Source organism: Salvelinus alpinus, chromosome 3 (assembly GCF_045679555.1).
Source record: "Salvelinus alpinus chromosome 3, SLU_Salpinus.1, whole genome shotgun sequence".
NCBI classification, from domain to species: Eukaryota; Metazoa; Chordata; class Actinopteri; order Salmoniformes; family Salmonidae; genus Salvelinus; species Salvelinus alpinus.
In genome coordinates, this window is record NC_092088.1 from 9,010,151 (window position 1) to 9,037,778 (window position 27,628).

Genomic DNA, 27,628 nt, shown 5'->3' on the forward strand with positions numbered 1-27,628 from the left:
TAGAACCTACAGGAGGGTATCTCTCCAGGAACAGGGTTGGAGTTAAAACCTACAGGATGGTATCTCTCCAGGGACAGGGTTGGAGTTAAAACCTACAGGAGGGTGACTCTCCAGGAACAGGGTTGGAGTTAAAACCTACAGGATGGTAGCTCTCCAGGAACAGGGTTGGAGTTAAAACCTACAGGATGGTAGCTCTCCAGGAACAGGGTTGGAGTTAAAACCTACAGGATGGTAGCTCTCCAGGAACAGGGTTGGAGTTAAAACCTACAGGAGGGTTTCTCTCCAGGAACAGGGTTGGAGTTAAAACCTACAGGATGGTATCTCTCCAGGAACAGGGTTGGAGTTAAAACCTACAGGAGGGTTTCTCTCCAGGAACAGGGTTGGAGTTAAAACCTACAGGAGGGTTTCTCTCCAGGAACAGGGTTGGAGTTAACACCTACAGGAGGGTTTCTCTCCAGGAACAGGGTTGGAGTTAAAACCTACAGGAGGGTTTCTCTCCAGGAACAGGGTTGGAGTTAAAACCTACAGGAGGGTTTCTCTCCAGGAACAGGGTTGGAGTTAAAACCTACAGGAGGGTTTCTCTCCAGGAACAGGGTTGGAGTTAAAACATACAGGAGGGTTTCTCTCCAGGAACAGGGTTCGAGTTAAAACCTACAGGAGGGTTTCTCTCCAGGAACAGGGTTGGAGTTAAAACCTACAGGAGGGTATCTCTCCAGGAACAGGGTTGGAGTTAAAACCTACAGGATGGTATCTCTCCAGGGACAGGGTTGGAGTTAAAACCTACAGGAGGGTGACTCTCCAGGAACAGGGTTGGAGTTAAAACCTACAGGATGGTAGCTCTCCAGGAACAGGGTTGGAGTTAAAACCTACAGGATGGTAGCTCTCCAGGAACAGGGTTGGAGTTAAAACCTACAGGATGGTAGCTCTCCAGGAACAGGGTTGGAGTTAAAACCTACAGGAGGGTTTCTCTCCAGGAACAGGGTTGGAGTTAAAACCTACAGGATGGTATCTCTCCAGGAACAGGGTTGGAGTTAAAACCTACAGGAGGGTTTCTCTCCAGGAACAGGGTTGGAGTTAAAACCTACAGGAGGGTTTCTCTCCAGGAACAGGGTTGGAGTTAAAACCTACAGGAGGGTTTCTCTCCAGGAACAGGGTTGGAGTTAAAACCTACAGGAGGGTTTCTCTCCAGGAACAGGGTTGGAGTTAAAACCTACAGGAGGGTTTCTCTCCAGGAACAGGGTTGGAGTTAAAACCTACAGGATGGTATCTCTCCAGGAACTGGGTTGGAGTTAAAACCTACAGGAGGGTTTCTCTCCAGGAACAGGGTTGGAGTTAAAACCTACAGGAGGGTTTCTCTCCAGGAACAGGGTTGGAGTTAAAACCTACAGGAGGGTTTCTCTCCAGGAACAGGGTTGGAGTTAAAACCTACAGGAGGGTTTCTCTCCAGGAACAGGGTTGGAGTTAAAACCTACAGGAGGGTTTCTCTCCAGGAACAGGGTTGGAGTTAAAACCTACAGGATGGTAGCTCTCCAGGAACAGGGTTGGAGTTAAAACCTACAGGATGGTAGCTCTCCAGGAACAGGGTTGGAGTTAAAACCTACAGGATGGTAGCTCTCCAGGAACAGGGTTGGAGTTAAAACCTACAGGAGGGTTTCTCTCCAGGAACAGGGTTGGAGTTAAAACCTACAGGATGGTATCTCTCCAGGAACAGGGTTGGAGTTAAAACCTACAGGAGGGTTTCTCTCCAGGAACAGGGTTGGAGTTAAAACCTACAGGAGGGTTTCTCTCCAGGAACAGGGTTGGAGTTAAAACCTACAGGAGGGTTTCTCTCCAGGAACAGGGTTGGAGTTAAAACCTACAGGAGGGTTTCTCTCCAGGAACAGGGTTGGAGTTAAAACCTACAGGAGGGTTTCTCTCCAGGAACAGGGTTGGAGTTAAAACCTACAGGAGGGTTTCTCTCCAGGAACAGGGTTGGAGTTAAAACCTACAGGAGGGTATCTCTCCAGGAACAGGGTTGGAGTTAAAACCTACAGGAGGGTTTCTCTCCAGGAACAGGGTTGGAGTTAAAACCTACAGGAGGGTATCTCTCCAGGAACAGGGTTGGAGTTAAAACCTACAGGAGGGTTTCTCTCCAGGAACAGGGTTGGAGTTAAAACCTACAGGAGGGTATCTCTCCAGGAACAGGGTTGGAGTTAAACCCTACAGGAAGGTTTCTCTCCAGGAACAGGGTTGGAGTTAAAACCTACAGGAGGGTGACTCTCCAGGAACAGGGTTGGAGTTAAAAACTACAGGAGGGTATCTCTCCAGGAACAGGGTTGGAGTTAAAACCTACAGGAGGGTGACTCTCCAGGAACAGGGTTGGAGTTAAAACCTACAGGAGGGTGACTCTCCAGGAACAGGGTTGGAGTTAAAACCTACAGGAGGGTTTCTCTCCAGGAACAGGGTTGGGGTTAAAACCTACAGGAGGGTATCTCTCTAGGAACAGGGTTGGAGTTAAAACCTACAGGAGGGTTTCTCTCCAGGAACAGGGTTGGAGTTAAAATCTACAGGAAGGTTTCTCTCCAGGAACAGGGTTGGAGTTAAAACCTACAGGAAGGTTTCTCTCCAGGAACAGGGTTGGAGTTAAAACCTACAGGAGGGTTTCTCTCCAGGAACAGGGTTGGAGTTAAAACCTACAGGAGGGTTTCTCTCTAGGAACAGGGTTGGAGTTAGAACCTACAGGAGGGTATCTCTCCAGGAACAGGGTTGGAGTTAAAACCTACAGGATGGTATCTCTCCAGGGACAGGGTTGGAGTTAAAACCTACAGGAGGGTGACTCTCCAGGAACAGGGTTGGAGTTAAAACCTACTGGATGGTAGCTCTCCAGGAACAGGGTTGGAGTTAAAACCTACAGGATGGTAGCTCTCCAGGAACAGGGTTGGAGTTAAAACCTACTGGATGGTAGCTCTCCAGGAACAGGGTTGGAGTTAAAACCTACAGGAGGGTTTCTCTCCAGGAACAGGGTTGGAGTTAAAACCTACAGGATGGTATCTCTCCAGGAACAGGGTTGGAGTTAAAACCTACAGGAGGGTTTCTCTCCAGGAACAGGGTTGGAGTTAAAACCTACAGGAGGGTTTCTCTCCAGGAACAGGGTTGGAGTTAAAACCTACAGGAGGGTTTCTCTCCAGGAACAGGGTTGGAGTTAAAACCTACAGGAGGGTTTCTCTCCAGGAACAGGGTTGGAGTTAAAACCTACAGGAGGGTTTCTCTCCAGGAACAGGGTTGGAGTTAAAACCTACAGGAGGGTTTCTCTCCAGGAACAGGGTTGGAGTTAAAACCTACAGGAGGGTTTCTCTCCAGGAACAGGGTTGGAGTTAAAACCTACAGGAGGGTTTCTCTCCAGGAACAGGGTTGGAGTTAAAACCTACAGGAGGGTTTCTCTCCAGGAACAGGGTTGGAGTTAAAACCTACAGGAGGGTTTCTCTCCAGGAACAGGGTTGGAGTTAAAACCTACAGGAGGGTTTCTCTCCAGGAACAGGGTTGGAGTTAAAACCTACAGGAGGGATTCTCTCCAGGAACAGGGTTGGAGTTAAAACCTACAGGAGGGTTTCTCTCCAGGAACAGGGTTGGAGTTAAAACCTACAGGAGGGTTTCTCTCCAGGAACAGGGTTGGAGTTAAAACCTACAGGAGGGTTTCTCTCCAGGAACAGGGTTGGAGTTAAAACCTACAGGAGGGTTTCTCTCCAGGAACAGGGTTGGAGTTAAAACCTACAGGAGGGTATCTCTCCAGGAACAGGGTTGGAGTTAAAACCTACAGGAGGGTTTCTCTCCAGGAACAGGGTTGGAGTTAAAACCTACAGGAGGGTATCTCTCCAGGAACAGGGTTGGAGTTAAAACCTACAGGAGGGTTTCTCTCCAGGAACAGGGTTGGAGTTAAAACCTACAGGAGGGTTTCTCTCCAGGAACAGGGTTGGAGTTAAAACCTACAGGAGGGTTTCTCTCCAGGAACAGGGTTGGAGTTAAAACCTACAGGAGGGTTTCTCTCCAGGAACAGGGTTGGAGTTAAAACCTACAGGAGGGTTTCTCTCCAGGAACAGGGTTGGAGTTAAAACCTACAGGAGGGTTTCTCTCCAGGAACAGGGTTGGAGTTAAAACCTACAGGAGGGTTTCTCTCCAGGAACAGGGTTGGAGTTAAAACCTACAGGAGGGTTTCTCTCCAGGAACAGGGTTGGAGTTAAAACCTACAGGAGGGTTTCTCTCCAGGAACAGGGTTGGAGTTAAAACCTACAGGAGGGTATCTCTCCAGGAACAGGGTTGGAGTTAAAACCTACAGGAGGCAGGGTCTGATACCGCAACTTTTTGCGACCGTTTGACTTGGCAGTGCATCACACATTTTGTATTGGTAGCAAGTGAATTGTTTTTTAACTGGTCACGTTCATTTTTGGTTCATAATTTATTTTTTTATTATCATGATAAACAGAAATGTGCAGTTTTCTAAAGAGAAAACAACAGCAGGGGAATTCTGTGTGTGATTGATGCGCATACAACAGTTCAGTGCCTTGCAAAAGTATTCATTCCCCCTTTGGCGTTTTTCCTATTTTGTTGCATTACCTGTAATTTAAATTGATTTTTATTTGGATCACATTTAATGGACACACACAAAATAGTCTAAATTGGTGAAGTGAAAAGAAAAAAATAACTTGTTAAAAAACAATTGAATAAATAAATAATGGAAAGTGGTGTGTGCATATGTATTCACCCCCTTTGCTATGAAGCCCCTAAATAAGACCTGGTCCAACCAATTACCTTCAGAAGTCACATAATTAGTTAGATAAAGTCCACCTGTGTGCAATCTAAGTGTCACATGATCTGTCACATGATCTCAGTATATATACACCTGTTCTGAAAGGTCCCGGAGTCTGCAACACCACTAAGCAAGGGGCACCACCAAGTAAGCGGCACCATGAAGAGCAAGGAGCTCTCCAAACAGGTCAGGGACAAAGTTGTGGAGAAGTACAGATCAGGGTTGGGTTATAAAAACATATCAGAAACTTTGAACATCCCACAGAGCACCATTACATGCATTATTAAGAAATGGAAAGAATATGGCATCACAACAAACCTGCCAAGAGAGGGCCACCCACCAAAACTCACAGACCAGGCAAGGAGGGCATTAATCAGAGAGGCAACAAAGAGACCAAAGATAACCCTGAAGGAGCTGCAAAGCTCCACAGCGGAGATTGAGTATCTGTCCATAGGACCACTTTAAGCCTTACACTCCACAGAGCTGGGCTTTACGGAAGAGTGGCCAGAGAAAAGCCATTGCTTAAAGAAAGAAATAAGCAAACATGTTTGGTGTTCGCCAAAAGGTATGTGGGAGACCCCCCAAACATATGGAAGAAGGTACTCTGGTCAGACGAGACTAAAATTGAGCTTTTTGGCCATCAAGGAAAACGCTATGTCTGGCGCAAACCCAACACCTCTCATCACCCAGAGAATACCATCCCCAGAGTGAAGCATGGTGGTGGCAGCATCATGCTGTGGGGATGTTTTTCATCAGCAGGGACTGGGAAACTGGTCAGAATTTAAGGAATAATGGATGGCACTAAATACAGGGAAATTCTTGCGGGAAACCTGTTTCAGTCTTCCAGAGATTTGAGACTGGGACGGAGGTTCACCTTCCAACAGGACAATGACCCTAAGCATACTGCTAAAGCAACACTTGAGCGGTTTAAGGGGAAACATTTAAATGTCTTCGAATGGCCTAGTCAAAGCCCAGACCTCAATCCAATTGAGAATCTGTGGAATGACTTAAAGATTTCTGTACACCAGCAGAACCCATCCAACATGGAGCTGGAGCAGTTTTGCCTTGAAGAATGGGCAAAACTCCCAGCGGCTAGATGTGCCAAGCTTATAGAGACATACCCCAAGAGACTTGCAGCTGTAATGGCTGCAAAAGGTGGCTCTACAAAGTATTGACTTTGGGAGGGGTGAATAGTTATGCGCTCAAGTTCAGTTTTTTCAGTTTTTCAGTTTTTTTGTCTTATTTCTTGCTTGTTTCACAATAAAAAATATTTTTTATCTTCAAAGTGGTAGGCATGCTGTGTAAATCAAATGATACAAACACCCCAAAAATACATTTTAATTCCAGGTTGTAAGGCAACAAAATAGGAAAAATGCTAAGGGGGTGATTACTTTCGCAAGCCAATGGCTTGTATATGGCTACCACTTTCTGTAGCGATGCTAATATAGCCTAAGGGTCTTTGGGTAGATTGAAAGGTAAGTGAAAGGTAACTACCAGGCCTTGGATTTCCCGGCTGCCCCCTTGTGTGGCCATAGTCCCCCCCCCCCAAAAAAAAAATCCATGCTTTGTGGATTGGACAGAATATACACTGAACAAAAATATAAACGCGACATGCAACTATTTCAAAGATTTAGAGTTCATATAAGGAAATTAGTCAATTGAAATAGATTCATTTGGCCCTAATCTATGGATTTCACATGACTGGGAATACAGATATGAATCTGTTAGTCACAGATACCTTAAGAAAGGTAGGGGTGTGGGTAAAAGAAACTGCTAGTATCTGGTGTGACAACCATTTGCCTCACGCAGAAAGACACATCTCCTTTACATAGAGTTGATCAGGCTGTTGATTGTGGCCTGTGGAATGTTGTCCCACTCCTCTTCAATGGCTGTGCGAAGTTGTTGGATATTGGCGGGAATTGGAACATGCTGTCGTACACGTCGATCCAGAGCATCCCAAACATGCTCAACGGGTGACATGTCTGGTGAGTATGAAGGCCATGGAAGAACTGGAACATTCCAGTTTCCAGGAATTGCGTACAGATCCTTGCGACATGAGACCATGCATTATCATGCTGAAACATGAGGATAGGCGGCGGATGAATGGTACGACAATGGGCCTCAAGATCTCGTCACGGTATCTCTGTGTATTCAAATTGCCATCGATAAAATGCAATTGTGTTTGTTGTCCGTAGCTTATGCCTGCCCTCATAACCCCACCGCCACCATGGGGCACTCTGTTCACAACGTTGACATCAGCAAACCGCTCGCCCACACGATGCCATACACCCTGTCTGCCATCTGCCCGGTACAGTTGAAACTGGGATTGATCCGTGAAGAACACACTTATCCAGCGTGCCAGTGGCCATGGAAGGTGAGCATTTGCCCACTTAAGTCGGTTACGACTGCAGTCAAGTCAAGACCCCGTTGAGGACGACGAGCACGCAGATGAGCTTCCCTGATACGGTTTCTGACAGTTTATGCAGAAATTCTCTGGTTGTGCAGATCCAAATGGTCTAAAACAATGTTGGAGGCGGCTTATGGTAGATAAATTAACATACAGTTCTCTGGCAACAGCTCTGGTGGACATTCCTGCAATCAGCATGCCAATTGCATACTGACTCAAAACTTGAGCTGTCTATGGCATTGTGTTGTGTGGCAAAACTGCACATTTTAGAGTGGCCTTTTATTGTCCCCAGCACAAGGTGCACCTGTGTAATGATCATGCTGTTTAATCAGCTTCTTGATATGCCACACCTGTCAGCTGGATGGATTATCTTGGCAAAGGAGAAATGCTCACCAACAGTGATGTAAACAAATTTGTGCACAAAATTTGAGAAATAAGCTTGTGAGCTCATGAAACATTGGACCAACACTTCACATTTTGCATTTATATTTTTGTTAAGTATAATAATTATAATTCCCTTCTCCCGGCTGCCAATCGTCGTTCTTCGAAGCACCTCTCATTCACATGGCTCTCTCAGATATCTAAATTCTTATTAGCCAATACCCATCACGTGATCGGGTCCTTCTCACAGGCCTTGCAGCTCCGAAGTAGGACCTACAAGTAATGAAGACAGACACATAGGGGAATCAACAGCGTGCTTCCCTTATGGAATTCCGAGGCGCACTTTGAATACGTTAAGACTGTCTACGTTTACTTTCCCTCGGCCAACAAGACGAGTAACGAACAGCAAAATTACTAGCCTGTGTCCATCTACTATCCCCTCATAGTGGATACGTTTACCTATTCTACTGGTCAGATTGTTGTTCGCCTCGATAAACAAAAATATTCCAAACAGACTCTGAGACCGTTGTGGGATGATAGATCCCAGTCATACAACCAAATCAAAAAACGTTAAAAAGCAATGAGTCTGATGCGACAGATCACAATGTTTCACTTAAAATGTCGATAAACGATTATTTCTTCATATTATAAGCGCAGCAATGCGCACATGGCAGTAGGCTATGTCATATATACATATATTCATATACTGGCCTAGGGCCCTCCGGCTGCTTTAGAGCCTGCTTGTGGCCATAGGATTAAAAGCTTGCACAACACACCCCATGACTAAAACACAAGACTGCTGTTGCACAGAACAAGGTTCCCCATTGACACAATGGTACCCCATTGTGACAAGGATGCTGACCGCACAAAACAGTTATAGAGCGCCAAACTAAACCGTCTGACTTAAGTAATTGCTCACATCCCTCTAATCAGGAAACCCCCTAGCCCCAGACAGTAACTGCCAGTTACAGTTCCCCTTATCTCATGACTCCTGGACACACAAACATTTCATCGCATGAACACACACACTTCACTCCCCTCTCTACTGGTCGGGTGCCAAGAGCAGAGGACTCTGCTGTGCACCAATGGGGCTCCTGTTCTGGCTAGAGCAGGCCCGCCTCCAACTCTTCAGGACCAGTCAGAAGACCAACACGACGAGACTCTACCTACATTGTTCCATGTATAAAATCTGCTGTAACCTCTGTTTAGGATCTTTTTCAGCTGACTCCTTCCGAGCCATATGACTAGGTCCGTGCACGCTAAACTGCAGGACAAGATACAGTGGGGAGAACAAGTATTTGATACACTGCCGATTTTGCAGGTTTTCCTACTTACAAAGCATGTAGAGGTCTGTAATTTTTATCATAGGTACACTTCAACTGTGAGAGACAGAATCTAAAACAAAAATCCAGAAAATCACATTGTATGATTTTTAAGTAATTAATTAGCATTTTATTTTATCCAATAGACATAAGTATTGGATACATCAGAAAAGCAGAACTTAATTTTTGGTACTGAATCCTTTGTTTGCAATTACAGAGATCATACGTTTCCTGTAGTTCTTGACCAGGTTTGCACACACTACAGCAGGGATTTTGGCCCACTCCTCCATACAGACCTTCTCCAGATCCTTCAGGTTTCGGGGCTGTCGCTGGGCAATACGGACTTTCAGCTCCCTCCAAAGATTTTTTATTGGGTTCAGGTCTGGAGACTGGCTAGGCCACTCCAGGACCTTGAGATACTTCTTACGGAGCCACTCCTTAGTTGCCCTGGCTGTGTGTTTCGGGTCGTTGTCATGCTGGAAGACCCAGCCACGACCCATCATCAATGCTCTTACTGAGGGAAGGAGGTTGTTGGCTAAGATCTCGCAATACATGGCCCCATCCATCCTCCCCTCAATACGGTGCAGTCGTTCTGTCCCCTTTGCAGAAAAGCATCCCCAAAGAATGATGTTTCCACCTCCATGCTTCACGGTTGGGATGGTGTTCTTGGGGTTGTACTCATCCTTCTTCTTCCTCCAAACACGGCGAGTGGAGTTTAGACCAAAAAGCTCTATTTTTGAATCATCAGACCACATGACCTTCTCCCATTCCTCCTCTGGATCATCCAGATGGTCATTGGCAAACTTCAGACGGGCCTGGACATGCGCCTGCTTGAGCAGGGGGACCTTGTGTGCGCTGCAGGATTTTAATCCATGACGGCGTAGTGTGTTACTAATGGTTTTCTTTGAGACTGTGGTCCCAGCTCTCTTCAGGTCATTGACCAGGTCCTGCCGTGTAGTTCTGGGCTGATCCCTCACCTTCCTCATGATCATTGATGCCCCACGAGGTGAGATCTTGCATGGAGCCCCAGACCGAGGGTGATTGACCATCATCTTGAACTTCTTCTATTTTCTTCTATTTTCTAATAATTGCGCCAACAGTTGTTGCCTTCTCACCAAGCTGCTTGCCTATTGTCCTGTAGCCCATCCCAGCCTTGTGCAGGTCTACAATTTTATCCTTGATGTCCTTACACAGCTCTCTGGTCTTGGCCATTGTGGAGAGGTTGGAGTCTGTTTGATTGAGTGTGTGGACAGGTGTCTTTTATACAGGTAACGAGTTCAAACAGGTGCAGTTAATACAGGTAATGAGTGGAGAACAGGAGGGCTTCTTAAAGAAAAACTAACAGGTCTGTGAGAGCCGGAATTCTTACTGTTTGGTAGGTGATCAAATACTTATGTCATGCAATAAAATGCAAATGAATTACTTAAAAATCATACAATGTGATTTTCGGGATTTTTGTTTTAGATTCCGTCTCTCACAGTTGAAGTGTACCTATGATAAAAATTACAGACCTCTACATGCTTTGTAAGTAGGAAAACCTGCAAAATCGGCAGTGTATCAAATACTTGTTCTCCCCACTGTATCTTTGTGCCAATAAACTGCCTTTTTGTTACAACTGAAATCCACTCTGTCCAGCGTCTTGATTTGGTCTCTCTCTCTGGTAGTTAATCATCAACAGCTATACCCGCGAATGTTCCAAAATCCAATTAGCTGAAAATATAATTCTCAAAAGCTCACTACACGTGCAAGCGGTTTCATGGGACAGAGATGAAAAGAGCGTTTTCGTGTGAGATGAAAATATCCGTTCGGAAATTAAGAAAGAAAGGAGATTTAAAGGTTCAAGAACTAGCGTGAGTTGCTAACATGACTATTGTGGCTTTGGCTACTGGACAATAAAATAAAGTTGAAACACACTATAACATGAGAGAAATGCTGGTTTCAATGGCATATGAGGAAGTGTTGAAAAAATAATTCCCTCAACATATAGGCTATGGTTTGGATTTTGGCTATAGGCTACTTTGAAACAAGGTAGACATGCCTCATAAAATGATGTTCGGGTTTTAAACAATTACATCGATGGTTAAATAGTTTCAAAATGCTGACTGCCTTCGCTCAGATTGCAAGGTGGGTGATGTTGGGGTGCGGAACAGGCACTGGCCTGAATGAACCTCGAATCGACAGAATCAAGTTTTTAAATGTTAATGTTAATGACCCTATTTAAAAATATATATATATTTAAATGTAACCTTTATTTAACTAGGCAAGTCAGTTAAGAACAAATTCTTATTTACAATGACGGCCTACCCTACATTATATTCGTCAAACATGACTGGCCTTTGGCCTACACTGAGTGTACAAAACATTAAGAACACCTGCCCTTTCCATGACATAGACTGACCAGGTGAATCCAGGTGAAAGCTATGATCCCTTATTGATGTCACTTGTTAAATCCACTTCAATCAGTGTAGAGGAAGGGGAGGAAACGGGTTAAAGATGGATTTTTATGCCTTGAGACAGTTGAGACATGGATTGTGTGTGTGTTCCATTCAGAGGGTGAAAGGGCAAGACAAAATATTTAAGTGTCTTTGAACGAAGTGTGGTAGTAGGTGCCAGGTGCACCGGTTTGTGTCAAAAACTGCAAGGCTGCTGGGTTTTTCACGCTCAACAGTTTCCCGTGTTTATCAAGAATGGTCCACCACCCAAAGGACATCCAGCAAACTTGACACAACTGTGGGAAGCATTGGAGTCAACATGGGCCAGTATCCTTGTGGAACGCGTTCGACACCTTGTAGAGTCCATGCCCCGACAAATTGAGGCTGTTCTGAGGGCAAAAGGGAGAGGTGCAACTCAATATTAGGAAGGTGTTCTTAATGTTTTGTACACTCAGTGTATATAGGCCTATGTAATTAAAAGTCGCATTAAAGTTTGCCTACATTTTCTGGCGCCTCCCTTATGTCAGCATTGGTGTAGACATGAGAGGCTCTAGCCAATGAGCGTAGATGGCCTTGGTGCCCTGACAGATGGCATTGGTGCCCTGACAGATAGCCTTGTTGCCCTGACAGATGGCCTTGGTGCCCTGACAGATAGCCTTGTTGCCCTGACAGATGGCCTTGGTGCCCTGACAGATAGCCTTGTTGCCCTGACAGATAGCCTTGTTGCCCTGACAGATGGCCTTGGTGCCCTGACAGATGGCCTTGGTGCCCTGACAGATGGCCTTGTTGCCCTGACAGATGGCCTTGCTGCCCTGACAGATAGCCTTGCTGCCCTGACAGATGGCCTTGGTGCCCTGACAGATGGCCTTGTTGCCCTAACAGATGGCCTTGGTGCCCTGACAGATGGCCTTGGTGCCCTGACAGATGGCCTTGTTGCCCTGACAGATGGCCTTGGTGCCCTGACAGATGGCCTTGGTGCCCTGACAGATGGCCTTGGTGCCCTGATTGATGGCCTTGGTGCCCTGACAGACTGGGCACCTCTTGAAGGCCAAATGGCCTTGGTGCCCTACCAGTTGGCCTTGGTGCCCTGACAGACTGGGCACCTCTTGAAGGCCAAATGGGCTTGCCCCTGAAATCACCAAATTCTAGGGTTGGTAACAACAAAGTAGTCTATGCCTACCTGACACAATCATGATTATTTGCATTAATCCAGTGGCCATTTGTTTTGAAAAAAGTGTGCTACAGAAACACCCAGAAACACTGATAGCCAAACACAACAGTCTAGCTGGTGCACACCTGAATTAAAGGATAACTTACCGTACATCAGACCTGTTACAGTAAATCTATCCATATCACTGTAAGAACACAAGGGCATGCTCATTTAAAAGATGGCTAGTCATTATTGGCCTGGTTCTGCATGGAATGCAGCCACATTATGGGACACAGGCCAGATCATTATTAATAAAATTATATTTAAAAGAAATTGGTGAAACCAAATCATGTGCTGGTGCCAGCAGTGGAAAAAGCTGGTGTAGAACCCTGGGATGGTAGCGCTCCAGGAACAGGGGTGGAGAGCCCTGGTAGACTAGTTAGTAGCCTGACACTGACCCCTGTTGGCAACCGAATGGTATTACACAACTTCTCTTACCTGCAGTCGTGGCCAAAAGTTTTGAGAATGACACAAATATGAATTTTCTCAAAGTCTGCTGCCTCAGTTTGTATGATGGCAATTTGCATATACTCCAGAATGTTATGAAGAGTGATCAGATGAATTGCAATTAATTGCAAAGTCCCTCTTTGCTATGCAAATTAACTGAATCCCCCCAAAAACATTTCCACTACATTTCAGCCCTGCCACAAAAGGACCAGCTGACATCATGTCAGTGATTTTCTCGTTAACACAGGTGTGAGTGTTGACGAGGACAAGGCTGGAGATCACTCTGTCGTGCTGATTGAGTTCGAATAACAGACTGGAAGCTAAAAGGAGGGTGGTGCTTGGAACCATTGTTCTTTCTCTGTCAACCATGGTTACCTGCAAGGAAACACGTGCCGTCATCATTGCTTTGCACAAAAAGGGCTTCACAGGCAAGGATATTGCTGCCAGTAAGATTGCACCTAAATCAACCATTTATCGGATCATCAAGAACTTCAAGGAGAGCGGTTCAATTGTTGTGAAGAAGGCTTCAGTGCGCCTAAGAAAGTCCAGCAAGCGCCAGAACCGTCTCCTAAAGTTGATTCAGCTGCGGGATCGGGGCACCACCAGTACAGAGCTTGTTCAGGAATGGCAGCAGGCAGGTGTGAGTGCATCTGCATGCACAGTGAGGCGAAGACTTTTGGAGGATGGCCTGGTGTCAAGAAGGGCAGCAAAGAAGCCACTTCTCTCCAGGAAAAACATCAGGGACAGACTGATATTCTGCAAAAGGTACAGGGATTGGACTGCTGAGGACTGGGGTTAAGTCATTTTCTCTGATGAATCCCCTTTCCGATTGTTTGGGCATCCGGAAAAAAGCTTGTCCGGAGAAGACAGGGTGAGCGCTACCATCAGTCCTGTGTCATGCCAACAGTAAAGCATCCCTAGACCATTCATGTGTGGGGTTGCTTCTTAGCCAAGGGTGTGGGCTCACTCACAATTTTCCCTAAGAACAAAGCCATGAATAAAGAATGTACCAACACATCCTCCGAGAGCAACTTCTCCCATCCATCCAGGAACAGTTTGGTGACGAACAATGCCTTTTCCAGCATGATGGAGCACCTTGCCATAAGACAAAAGTGATAACTAAGTGGCTCGGGGAACAAAACATCGATATTTTGGGTCCATGGCCAGGAAACTCCCCAGACCTTAATCCCATTGAGAACTTGTGGTCAATCCTCAAGAGGCGGGTGGACAAACAGAAACCCTCAAATTCTGACAAACTCCAAGCATTGATTATGCAAGAATGGGCTGCCATCAGTCAGGATGTGGCCCAGAAGTTAATTGACAGTATGCCAGGGCGGATTGCAGAGGTCTTGAAAAACAAGGATCAACACTGCAAATATTGACTCTTTGCATCAACTTCATGTAATTGTCAATAAAAGCCTTTGACACTTATGAAATGTTTGTAATTATACTTCAGTATTCCATAGTAACATCTGACAAAAATATCTGAAGACACTGAAGCAGCAAACTTAGGTTGAAATTAATATTTGTGTCATTCTCAAAACTTTTGGCCACGACTGTACATCTCAGTGTGAAATACTGAATGAAAGTATTGAAAGCAAGAAACAGAATTACCATGTTTGTAAGGTTGTTTCATTAGTGTTTCATGGGTGTGTTATCAGTCCACTGGGTCATACATAGGCTTGTACATTTGTCAACAATGTCCAGAAATCCTGGTTGGAGGCTTTGGGATTTCCTACTTATTCCATCCTGATCCTGGGAATCTTCCAACCAGGATTTCCTACTTATTCCATCCTGATCCTGGGAATCTTCCAACCAGGATTTCCTACTTATTCCATCCTGATCCTGGGAATCTTCCAACCAGGATTTCCTACTTATTCCATCCTGATCCTGGGAATCTTCCAACCAGGATTTCCTACTTATTCCATCCTGATCCTGGGAATCTTCCAACCAGGATTTCCTACTTATTCCATCCTGATCCTGGGAATCTTCCAACCAGGATTTCCTACTTATTCCATCCTGATCCTGGGAATCTTCCAACCAGGATTTCCTACTTATTCCATCCTGATCCTGGGAATCTTCCAACCAGGATTTCCTACTTATTCCATCCTGATCCTGGGAATCTTCCAACCAGGATTTCCTACTTATTCCATCCTGATCCTGGGAATCTTCCAACCAGGATTTCCTACTTATTCCATCCTGATCCTGGGAATCTTCCAACCAGGATTTCCTACTTATTCCATCCTGATCCTGGGAATCTTCCAACCAGGATTTCCTACTTATTCCATCCTGATCCTGGGAATCTTCCAACCAGGATTTCCTACTTATTCCATCCTGATCCTGGGAATCTTCCAACCAGGATTTCCTACTTATTCCATCCTGATCCTGGGAATCGTCCAACCAGGATTTGTGTAAAACCATGGAATCTTGGGAAGGTTATGTGATTTGCGAGTCTAATCCTACATGAATAACATTAGAAGGTGTTTTACCGGTATGTGTTTATCCTCGGTGGCTGCTCCAGCTGCCTCAGCACGTCGTTGTATCTCCTGTCTCTGTGTGTGTATCTTATCTCTGAGCATGGCAGAGTATCGATGGTACAGGATGTCTCTGAGACGGTGCATGTTTCTGTACGCCTCTAGATGGCGCTGATGTCCGAGACAAAAAAAAATATCAGAATCAACACCTACAATACTACTGTGTAGCTGAATAGAGAACATTGTGAAACAGAGACAGAAAGACAACCTCATGGGTTTCGGTTAAATTTCTTTATTATTTTCCAGTAACATATTCTGACATCATTCATCGTATTGGTATCCTAGAGACAAATGTATTTAAATGTATACAAACGTATTTATTGATTTATCTATATGGTATATATGAATGGTATCCACCAAGGCTGTAATTCTTGGGGTGCCACCAACCTGATCTAGCAGAGCCTGGCGAATGACGCTGTCTGGGTCACTAGCAGCACTCCCAGGGTGATCCTGACCGCCAGTCCCAGTCTCTCTGCTCTGGGTCAGCTTCTTCCTCCAACGCTGAGGCATGTCTTCATTCTCTGCCTGTCTCAAGTCAAAACACACAGAGGTTGGATGGAAAACAGGGAGACTGAGGGGGACCGTCTGTCTCAAGTCAAAACACACAGAGGTTGGATGGAAACCAGGGAGACTGAGGGGGACTGTCTGTCTCAAGTCAAAACACACAGAGGTTGGATTGGAAACAGGGAGACTGAGGGGGACTGGCTGTCTCAAGTCAAAACACACAGAGGTTGGATGGAAATCAGGGACACTGAGGGGGACTGTCTGTCTCAAGTCAAAACACACAGAGGTTGGATGGAAACCAGGGAGACTGAGGGGGACTGTCTGTCTCAAGTCAAAACACACAGAGGTTGGATTGGAAACAGGGAGACTGAGGGGGACTGTCTGTCTCAAGTCAAAACACACAGAGGTTGGATGGAAACCAGGGAGACTGAGGGGGACTGTCTGTCTCAAGTCAAAACACACAGAGGTTGGATGGAAAACAGGGAGACTGAGGGGGACTGTCTGTCTCAAGTCAAAACACACAGAGGTTGGATGGAAACAGGGAGACTGAGGGGGACTGTCTGTCTCAAGTCAAAACACACAGAGGTTGGATGGAAACCAGGGAGACTGAGGGGGACTGTCTGTCTCAAGTCAAAACACACAGAGGTTGGATGGAAACCAGGGAGACTGAGGGGGACTGTCTGTCTCAAGTCAAAACACACAGAGGTTGGATGGAAAACAGGGAGACTGAGGGGGACTGTCTGTCTCAAGTCAAAACACACAGAGGTTGGATGGAAACCAGGGAGACTGAGGGGGACTGTCTGTCTCAAGTCAAAACACACAGAGGTTAGATGGAAACCAGGGAGACTGAGGGGGACTGTCTGTCTCAAGTCAAAACACACAGAGGTTGGATGGAAAACAGGGAGACTGAGGGGGACTGTCTGTCTCAAGTCAAAACACACAGAGGTTGGATGGAAACCAGGGAGACTGAGGGGGACTGTCTGTCTCAAGTCAAAACACACAGAGGTTGGATGGAAACCAGGGAGACTGAGGGGGACTGTCTGTCTCAAGTCAAAACACACAGAGGTTGGATGGAAACAGGGAGACTGAGGGGGACTGTCTGTCTCAAGTCAAAACACACAGAGGTTGGATGGAAACCAGGGAGACTGAGGGGGACTGTCTGTCTCAAGTCAAAACACACAGAGGTTAGATGGAAACCAGGGAGACTGAGGGGGACTGTCTGTCTCAAGTCAAAACACACAGAGGTTGGATTGGAAACAGGGAGACTGAGGGGGACTGTCTGTCTCAAGTCAAAACACACAGAGGTTAGATGGAAAACAGGGAGACTGAGGGGGACTGTCTGTCTCAAGTCAAAACACACAGAGGTTGGATGGAAACCAGGGAGACTGAGGGGGACTGTCTGTCTCAAGTCAAAACACACAGAGGTTGGATGGAAACCAGGGAGACTGAGGGGGACTGTCTGTCTCAAGTCAAAACACACAGAGGTTAGATGGAAACCAGGGAGACTGAGGGGGACTGTCTGTCTCAAGTCAAAACACACAGAGGTTGGATGGAAACCAGGGAGACTGAGGGGGACTGTCTGTCTCAAGTCAAAACACACAGAGGTTGGATGGAAAACAGGGAGACTGAGGGGGACCGTCTGTCTCAAGTCAAAACACACAGAGGTTGGATGGAAAACAGGGAGACTGAGGGGGACTGTCTGTCTCAAGTCAAAACACACAGAGGTTGGATGGAAACAGGGAGACTGAGGGGGACTGTCTGTCTCAAGTCAAAACACACAGAGGTTGGATGGAAACCAGGGAGACTGAGGGGGACTGTCTGTCTCAAGTCAAAACACACAGAGGTTGGATGGAAACAGGGAGACTGAGGGGGACTGTCTGTCTCAAGTCAAAACACACAGAGGTTGGATGGAAACCAGGGAGACTGAGGGGGACTGTCTGTCTCAAGTCAAAACACACAGAGGTTGGATGGAAACCAGGGAGACTGAGGGGGACTGTCTGTCTCAAGTCAAAACACACAGAGGTTGGATGGAAACCAGGGAGACTGAGGGGGACCGTCTGTCTCAAGGATTCTGGACATATTTTCTGTCTATCAACAAGTCCAAACACATGTTGATGACTTTTTTTGTGTCCTATAGGATGTTCTTTCTATGGCCGACAGATGTAGACAGACAGCATATCATACACATTACACAGACATACAGCTGGATGGAAATAAGGGGTCTGTCTGTACCAAACGCAGAAGGAAATAGAACAGTCTATGGTGTGTTTATGGAATCTCTATGGTCCCAATGATGCTGGACCTATTTAGTCACCAGTTCTGTCTTCCAGTGAAGCTCCCACATAATAACCTGCAGACATTGTGTTCTTCTTCCGGCAATTTCCTGTCAAAACGAATTATCCCTCCTTACCAAACCTCAGAGGATTTGCCAGATTGCCCACCACTGTATTGCACACGTACGTACGCATGCACACACACAGTGTCTGTGTCTGTGTCTGTGTCTGTGTCTGTGTGTCTGTGTGTGTGTGTGTGTGTGTGTGTGTGTGTGTGTGTGTGTGTGTGTGTGTGTGTGTGTGTGTGTGTGTGTGTGTGTGTGTGTGTGTGTGTGTGTGTGTGTGTGTGTGCGTGCGTGCGTGCGTGCGTGCGTGCGTGCGTGCGTGCGTGCGTGCGTGTGTGTGCTGCAGCATAGTAGGAGTATCGTGCTATTTGGGACACAGTCATATCTTATGTAATACACTGCTCAAAAAAATAAAGGGAACACTAAAATAACACATCCTAGATCTGAATGAATGAAATATTCTTATTAAATACTTTTTTCTTTACATAGTTGAATGTGCTGACAACAAAATCACACAAAAATTATCAATGGAAATCAAATTTATCAACCCATGGAGGTCTGGATTTGGAGTCACACTCAAAATTAAAGTGGAAAACCACACTACAGGCTGATCCAACTTTGATGTAATGTCCTTAAAACAAGTCAAAATGAGGCTCAGTGGTGTGTGTGGCCTCCACGTGCCTGTATGACCTCCCTACAACGCCTGGGCATGCTCCTGATGAGGTGGCAGATGGTCTCCCGAGGGATCTCCTCCCAGACCTGGACTAAAGCATCCGCCAACTCCTGGACAGTCTGTGGTGCAACGTGGCGTTGGTGGATGGAGCGAGACATGATGTCCCAGATGTGCTCAATTGGATTCAGGTCTGGGGAACGGGCGGGCCAGTCCATAGAATCAATGCCTTCCTCTTGCAGGAACTGCTGACACACTCCAGCCACATGAGGTCTAGCATTGTCTTGCATTAGGAGGAACCCAGGGCCAACCACACCAGCATATGGTCTCACAAGGGGTCTGAGGATCTCATCTCGGTACCTAACGGCAGTCAGGCTACCTCTGGCGAGCACATGGAGGGCTGTGCGGCCCCCCAAAGAAATGCCACCCCACACCATGACTGACCCACCGCCAAACCGGTCATGCTGGAGGATGTTGCAGGCAGCAGAACGTTCTCCACGGCGTCTCCAGACTCTGTCACGTCTGTCACGTGCTCAGTGTGAACCTGCTTTCATCTGTGAAGAGCACAGGGCGCCAGTGGCGAATGTGCCAATCTTGGTGTTCTCTGGCAAATGCCAAACGTCCTGCACGGTGTTGGGCTGTAAGCACAACCCCCACCTGTGGACGTCGGGCCCTCATACCACCCTCATGGAGTCTGTTTCTGACCGTTTGAGCAGACACATGCACATTTGTGGCCTGCTGGAGGTCATTTTGCAGGGCTCTGGCAGTGCTCCGCCTGCTCCTCCTTGCACAAAGGCGGAGGTAGCGGTCCTGCTGCTGGGTTGTTGCCCTCCTACGGCCTCCTCCACGTCTCCTGATGTACTGGCCTGTCTCCTGGTAGCGCCTCCATGCTCTGGACACTACGCTGACAGACACAGCAAACCTTCTTGCCACAGCTCGCATTGATGTGCCATCCTGGATGAACTGCACTACCTGAGCCACTTGTGTGGGTTGTAGACTCCGTCTCATGCTACCACTAGAGTGAAAGCACCGCCAGCATTCAAAAGTGACCAAAACATCAGCCAGGAAGCATAGGAACTGAGAAGTGGTCTGTGGTCACCACCTGCAGAACCACTCCTTTATTGGGGGTGTCTTGCTAATTGCCTATAATTTCCACCTGTTGTCTATTCCATTTGCACAACAGCATGTGAAATTTATTGTCAATCAGTGTTGCTTCCTAAGTGGACAGTTTGATTTCACAGAAGTGTGATTGACTTGGAGTTACATTGTGTTGTTTAAGTGTTCCCTTTATTTTTTTGAGCAGTGTATATCAGATCAAATGCTATGTGTCACACGCTTCGTAAAACAACAGCTGTAGACTAACAGTGAAATGTTTACTTACGGTTCCTTTTCCAACAATACAGAATGAAAAAAAAGAAATAAAGATAAAAAAAATTGAAAATAATAATATAAATATTAACATTAGACTTTTGTGTATGTTTTATTGTCACATTCCCCAGATAGGTGCAGTGGTCTGCCATAGTAGTAGTAGTACATTGCCCCTGGAGCAAACTAAGGCTCAGTGCCTTGCTGAAACACATCGAGAGATTTTCACCTTGTCGGCTCGGGTATTAGAACCAGCGACCTTTCAGTTACTGGCCCAGTGCTCTAACCGCTAGGCTACCTGTCGCCTACAAATACACAGTGCATAACAAACAACAATATGAACTAAAAAAATAACATTAGCTATATACAGGGAGTACCGAGACGATGTGCAGGGGTACCAGGTAATAACATGGCTATATACAGGGAGTACCAGGTAATAACATGGCTATATACAGGGAGTACCAGGTAATAACATGGTTATATACAGGGAGTACCAGGTAATAACGTGGCTATATACAGGGAGTACCAGGTAATAACATGGCTATATACAGGGAGTACCAGGTAATAACATGGTTATATACAGGGAGTACCAGGTAATAACGTGGTTATATACAGGGAGTACCAGGTAATAACGTGGCTATATACAGGGAGTACCAGGTAATAACATGGCTACATACAGGGAGTACCAGGTAATAACATAGCTATATACAGGGAGTACCAGGTAATAACATGGCTATATACAGGGAGTACCAGGTAATAACATAGCTATATACAGGGAGTACCAGGTAATAACATAGCTATATACAGGGAGTACCATGTAATAACATGGCTATATACAGGGAGTACCAGGTAATAACGTGGCTATATACAGGGAGTACCAGGTAATAACATGGCTACATACAGGGAGTACCAGGTAATAACATGGCTATATACAGGGAGTACCAGGTAATAACATGGCTATATACAGGGAGTACCAGGTAATAACATAGCTATATACAGGGAGTACCAGGTAATAACATAGCTATATACAGGGAGTACCATGTAATAACATGGCTATATACAGGGAGTACCAGGTAATAACGTGGCTATATACAGGGAGTACCAGGTAATAACATGGCTATATACAGGGAGTACCAGGTAATAACATAGCTATATACAGGGAGTACCAGGTAATAACATGGTTATACACAGGGAGTACCAGGTTATAACATAGCTATATACAGGGAGTACCAGTACAGAGTCGATGTGCAGGGAGGGGTACGAGGTAATTGAGGTAGCTATGTACATATAGGAAGGGGGTAAAGTGACTAGGAAACAGGATAGATATTAGACTGACCTGTAGCAGTAGCGTATGTGGTGAGTGTGAAAGTGTGTGTGTGTGTGTGGATAGAGTCCAGTGCAAAAAAGTTAGTTTTAAAAAAAGAATCAATGCAGGTGGTCTGGGTAGCCATTTTATTAGCTATTTAGCAGCCTTGTTTATCAGTCTTATGGCTTGGGTGTAGAAGCTGTTCAGGGTCCTGTTGGTTCCAGACTTGGTGCATTGGTACCGCTACCCGTACAGTCGCAGAGAGAACAGTCTATGGCTTGGGTTGCTGGAGTCTTTGACCATATTTTGGCCTTCCTCTGACACCGCCTGGTATAGAGGTCCTTGATGGCAGGGAGTTCGGCCTCTGTGATGTTCTAGGCCGTGCTCACCACCCTCTGTAGCGCCTTGCGGTCAGGTACCTTGCAGTTGCCGTACCAAGCCGTGATGCAGCCATTCAAGATGCTCTCAGTGGTGCAGCTGTAGAACTTTCTGAGGATCTGAGGGCCCATGCCAAATATCTTCCGCCTCCTGAGAGGGAAGAGGCGCTTAGTGATATGGACACCGAGAAATTTGAAGCTCTCGACCTGCTCCACTACAGCCCCGCCGATGTGGCTGGGGGAGTGCTTGTCCCTCTGTTTCCTGTAGTCCACCATCAGCTCCTTTGTCTTGCTGACGTTGAGGGAGAGGTTGTTGTCCTGGTACTCCACTGCCAGGTCTCTGACCACCTCCCTATAGGCTGCCTCATCGTCATCAGTGATCAGTCCTACTACAGTAATGTCGTCAGCAAACTTAATGATTGTGTTGGAGTCTGGGGGTGTCCACGCGGTCGTGGGTGAACAGGGATTACAGGAGGGGACTAAGCACACACCCTTAAGGGACCCCCGTGTTGATGGTCAGCGTGGCGGATGTGCTGTTGCTACCCTTACCACCTGGGGAGGCCCGTCAGGAAGTCCAGGATCTAGTTGCAGAGGTTAGGGTTTCAGTCCCAGGGTCCTGAGCTTGGTGATGAGCTTGGAGGGGACTACTGTGCTGAATGCTTAGCTGTAGTAAATGAACATAATTCTCACCTTGGTGTTCCATTTGTCCAGGTGGGTGAGGGCAGTGTGCAGTGTAATAGAGATTGCGTCATCTGTGGCTTTGTTGGGGCTGTATGCGAATTGGAGTGGGTCCAGGGTGTCTGGGATGACGGTGTTGACGTGAGCCAGGACCAGCCTTTCAAAGCATTTCATGGCTATAAATCTGAGCGCTACGGGGACGACATTCATTTAGGCAGGTGACCTTGGCGTTCTTTGGCACGTTGACTATGGTGATCTTCTTGAAACAAAGCTCTGATTGTATGTCTCTCACTTTTGTTGGTGTTATTCGTACGGAGGTCTACATGTTTACACAAATATAGTCGTTTGGAACTACTAAACATCAGGAAGAAATCTTATGGAGTCTTTAATCCACAACATTTTGCTTTACCTGTGGAATTACTGACTTACATACCTGGGCAGTTAATGCCTAAAGGGGGGAATACACCCGGACATGGAATGGCGAGCCGGCATACTCTCCAGGTTCAGGAGTCTGACCCTACTGGCCTCCTCTGACTGCCTTCCAATCCCTCCGTAATAAAATGAATCAACTCTTGCTTTGATCCAAACTAAGAGAGATTAAGGGGAATGCTTCACCATCTGAGAGAGATTAAGGGAAATGCTTCATCATCTGAGAGAGATTAAGGGGAATGCTTCGCCATCTGAGAGAGTTTAAGGGGAATGCTTCACCATCTGAGAGAGATTAAGGGGAATGCTTCACCATCTGAGAGAGATTAAGGGGAATGCTTCACCATCTGAGAGAGATTAAGGGGAATGCTTCACCATCTGAGAGAGATTAAGGGGAATGCTTCACCATCTGAGAGAGATTAAGGGGAATGCTTCGCCATCTGAGAGAGTTTAAGGGGAATGCTTCACCATCTGAGAGGGTTTAAGGGGAATGCTTCACCATCTGAGAGAGATTAAGGGGAATGCTTCACCATCTGAGAGAGATTAAGGGGAATGCTTAACCATCTGAGAGAGATTAAGGGGAATGCTTCACCATCTGAGAGAGATTAAGGGGAATGCTTCACCATCTGAGAGAGATTAAGGGGAATGCTTCACCATCTGAGAGAGATTAAGGGGAATGCTTCACCATCTGAGAGAGATTAAGGGGAATGCTTCGCCATCTGAGAGAGTTTAAGGGGAATGCTTCACCATCTGAGAGAGTTTAAGGGGAATGCTTCACCATCTGAGAGAGATTAAGGGGAATGCTTCGCCATCTGAGAGAGATTAAGGGGAATGCTTAACCATCTGCTTGACTGAGATATGGCTGGATCAATCTGTTCCAAGATATGGCTGGACCAATCTGTTCCGGACTCAGGCATACCCCCCCCTGAATTTTATCATCCACAGAGCCGACTGGTCAGTCAAGTTGTCTCTAAAATCAAAAGTTGGTGTTATCTGCTTCATGTTTAGTGCTGGTGTACCAACTCCACAGTAATTCCTAACTATAAATCCGAAGGGAATTTGGATCAATTGTGCCAACCGTGTTTACATCCTACCGCAAGCTAATGCCAGCAAGGTAAACAATCTGACATCTTGCCCTCTGACCCTCAGTACTGGTGCACCACAGGGCTACGTTATGTCCCCACTGCACTTCTCCCTCTTACGAACCAGTTTACATTTCAGGAGACCTCAGTTAAGGTCTTTAGAATCCTTAAGAGTCTATTGAAGCACCCGTGCGTCAATCTATGTAACATTTTTAAAAATCTGTCAAGTTAAGCTAGAGCATGGGATGCGTCTCAATCCACTATACATTTACATTTAAGTCATTTAGCAGACGCTCTTATCCAGAGCGACTTACAAATTGGTGCATTCACCTTATGATATCCAGTGGAACAACCACTTTACAATAGTGCATCTAACTCTTTTAAGGGGGGGGGTTAGAAGGATTACTTTATCCTATCCTAGGTATTCCTTAAAGAGGTGGGGTTTCAGGTGTCTCCGGAAGGTGGTGATTGACTCCGCTGACCTGGCGTCGTGAGGGAGTTTGTTCCACCATTGGGGTGCCAGAGCAGCGAACAGTTTTGACTGGGCTGAGCGGGAACTGTACTTCCTCAGAGGTAGGGAGGCGAGCAGGCCAGAGGTGGATGAACGCAGTGCCCTTGTTTGGGTGTAGGGCCTGATCAGAGCCTGAAGGTACGGAGGTGCCGTTCCCCTCACAGCTCCGTAGGCAAGCACCATGGTCTTGTAGCGGATGCGAGCTTCAACTGGAAGCCAGTGGAGAGAGCGGAGGAGCGGGGTGACGTGAGAGAACTTGGGAAAGTTGAACACCAGACGGGCTGCGGCGTTCTGGATGAGTTGTAGGGGTTTAATGGCACAGGCAGGGAGCCCAGCCAACAGCGAGTTGCAGTAATCCAGACGGGAGATGACAAGTGCCTGGATTAGGACCTGCGCCGCTTCCTGCGTGAGGCAGGGTCGTACTCTGCGAATGTTGTAGAGCATGAACCTACAGGAACGGGTCACCGCCTTGATGTTAGTTGAGAACGACAGGGTGTTGTCCAGGATCACGCCAAGGTTCTTAGCACTCTGGGAGGAGGACACAATGGAGTTGTCAACCGTGATGGCGAGATCATGGAACGGGCAGTCCTTCCCCGGGAGGAAGAGCAGCTCCGTCTTGCCGAGGTTCAGCTTGAGGTGGTGATCCGTCATCCACACTGATATGTCTGCCAGACATGCAGAGATGCGATTCACCACCTGGTTATCAGAGGGGGGAAAGGAGAAGATTAATTGTGTGTCGTCTGCATAGCAATGATAGGAGAGACCATGTGAGGATATGACAGAGCCAAGTGACTTGGTGTATAGCGAGAATAGGAGAGGGCCTAGAACAGAGCCCTGGGGGACACCAGTGGTGAGAGCACGTGGTGCGGAGACAGATTCTCGCCACGCCACCTGGTAGGAGCGACCTGTCAGGTAGGACGCAATCCAAGCGTGGGCCGCGCCGGAGATGCCCAGCTCGGAGAGGGTGGAGAGGAGGATCTGATGGTTCACAGTATCAAAGGCAGCCGATAGGTCTAGAAGGATGAGAGCAGAGGAGAGAGAGTTAGCTTTAGCAGTGCGGAGCGCCTCCGTGACACAGAGAAGAGCAGTCTCAGTTGAATGACTAGTCTTGAAACCTGACTGATTTGGATCAAGAAGGTCATTCTGAGAGAGATAGCAGGAGAGCTGGCCAAGGACGGCACGTTCAAGAGTTTTGGAGAGAAAAGAAAGAAGGGATACTGGTCTGTAGTTGTTGACATCGGAGGGATCGAGTGTAGGTTTTTTCAGAAGGGGTGCAACTCTCGCTCTCTTGAAGACGGAAGGGACGTAGCCAGCGGTCTAGGATGAGTTGATGAGCGAGGTGAGGTAAGGGAGAAGGTCTCCGGAAATGGTCTGGAGAAGAGAGGAGGGGATAGGGTCAAGCGGGCAGGTTGTTGGGCGGCCGGCCGTCACAAGACGCGAGATTTCATCTGGAGAGAGAGGGGAGAAAGAGGTCAAAGCACAGGGTAGGGCAGTGTGAGCAGAACCAGCGGTGTCGTTTGACTTAGCAAACGAGGATCGGATGTCGTCGACCTTCTTTTCAAAATGGTTGACGAAGTCATCAGCAGAGAGGGAGGAGGGGGGAGGAGGGGGAGGAGGATTCAGGAGGGAGGAGAAGGTGGCAAAGAGCTTCCTAGGGTTAGAGGCAGATGCTTGGAATTTAGAGTGGTAGAAATTGGCTTTAGCAGCAGAGACAGAAGAGGAGAATGTAGAGAGGAGGGAGTGAAAGGATGCCAGGTCCGCAGGGAGGCGAGTTTTCCTCCATTTCCGCTCGGCTGCCCGGAGCCCTGTTCTGTGAGCTCGCAATGAGTCGTCGAGCCACGGAGCAGGAGGGGAGGACCGAGCCGGCCTGGAGGATAGGGGACATAGAGAGTCAAAGGATGCAGAAAGGGAGGAGAGGAAGGTTGAGGAAGCAGAATCAGGAGATAGGTTGGAGAAGGTTTGAGCAGAGGGAAGAGATGATAGGATGGAAGAGGAGAGAGTAGCGGGGGAGAGAGAGCGAAGGTTGGGACGGCGCGATACCATCCGAGTAGGGCAGTGTGGAAAGTGTTGGATGAGAGCGAGAGGGAAAAGGATACAAGGTAGTGGTCGGAGACTTGGAGGGGAGTTGCAATGAGATTAGTGGAAGAACAGCATCTAGTAAAGATGAGGTCAAGCGTATTGCCTGCCTTGTGAGTAGGGGGGAAGGTGAGAGGGTGAGGTCAAAAGAGGAGAGGAGTGGAAAGAAGGAGGCAGAGAGGAATGAGTCAAAGGTAGACGTGGGGAGGTTAAAGTCACCCAGAACTGTGAGAGGTGAGCCATCCTCAGGAAAGGAACTTATCAGGGCGTCAAGCTCATTGATGAACTCTCCAAGGGAACCTGGAGGGCGATAAATATATATCCGCCTATGTCGGTTCTCCGCATCTGCGGTGGAATGTGACCAAGCTACAGCTGTGTTTCTAAAACCGTGAGACATCCTGAAAATCGTACTTCTCTCGAAAACGTCTGTAGCGTCCGAACGGTTTGGCACCACGGAATTCGTCTGAAGTCGGCACCGCCGATGTGGCAACATCTGTCTGTAACAAACTAATACGACCCCACTATGGAAAGGGGAGATTCTCACGACCCCACTATGGAAAGGGGAGATTCTCACGACCCCACTATGGAAAGGGGAGATTCTCACGACCCCACTATGGAAAGGGGAGATTCTCACGACCCCACTATGGAAAGGGGAGATTCTCACGACCCCACTATGGAAAGGGGAGATTCTCACGACCCCACTATGGAAAGGGGAGATTCTCACGACCCCACTATGGAAAGGGGAGATTCTCACGACCCCACTATGGAAAGGGGAGATT

At 47.0% G+C, this 27,628-nt stretch overlaps 1 protein-coding gene across 1 annotated transcript in view; it reads right to left on the reverse strand.

Moving 5' to 3' along the window:
• LOC139569970 (uncharacterized) overlaps positions 1–27,628 on the reverse strand; it is a 67,398-nt gene that overhangs the window by 27,463 nt on the left and 12,307 nt on the right. The window contains exons 2-3 of the mRNA XM_071391376.1: positions 15,904–16,041; positions 15,472–15,627 (exon numbers count right to left, since the gene is read on the reverse strand). Coding sequence (XP_071247477.1) covers positions 15,472–15,627; positions 15,904–16,041 — 294 coding nt within the window. The remainder of the gene's footprint in view (positions 1–15,471; positions 15,628–15,903; positions 16,042–27,628) is intronic.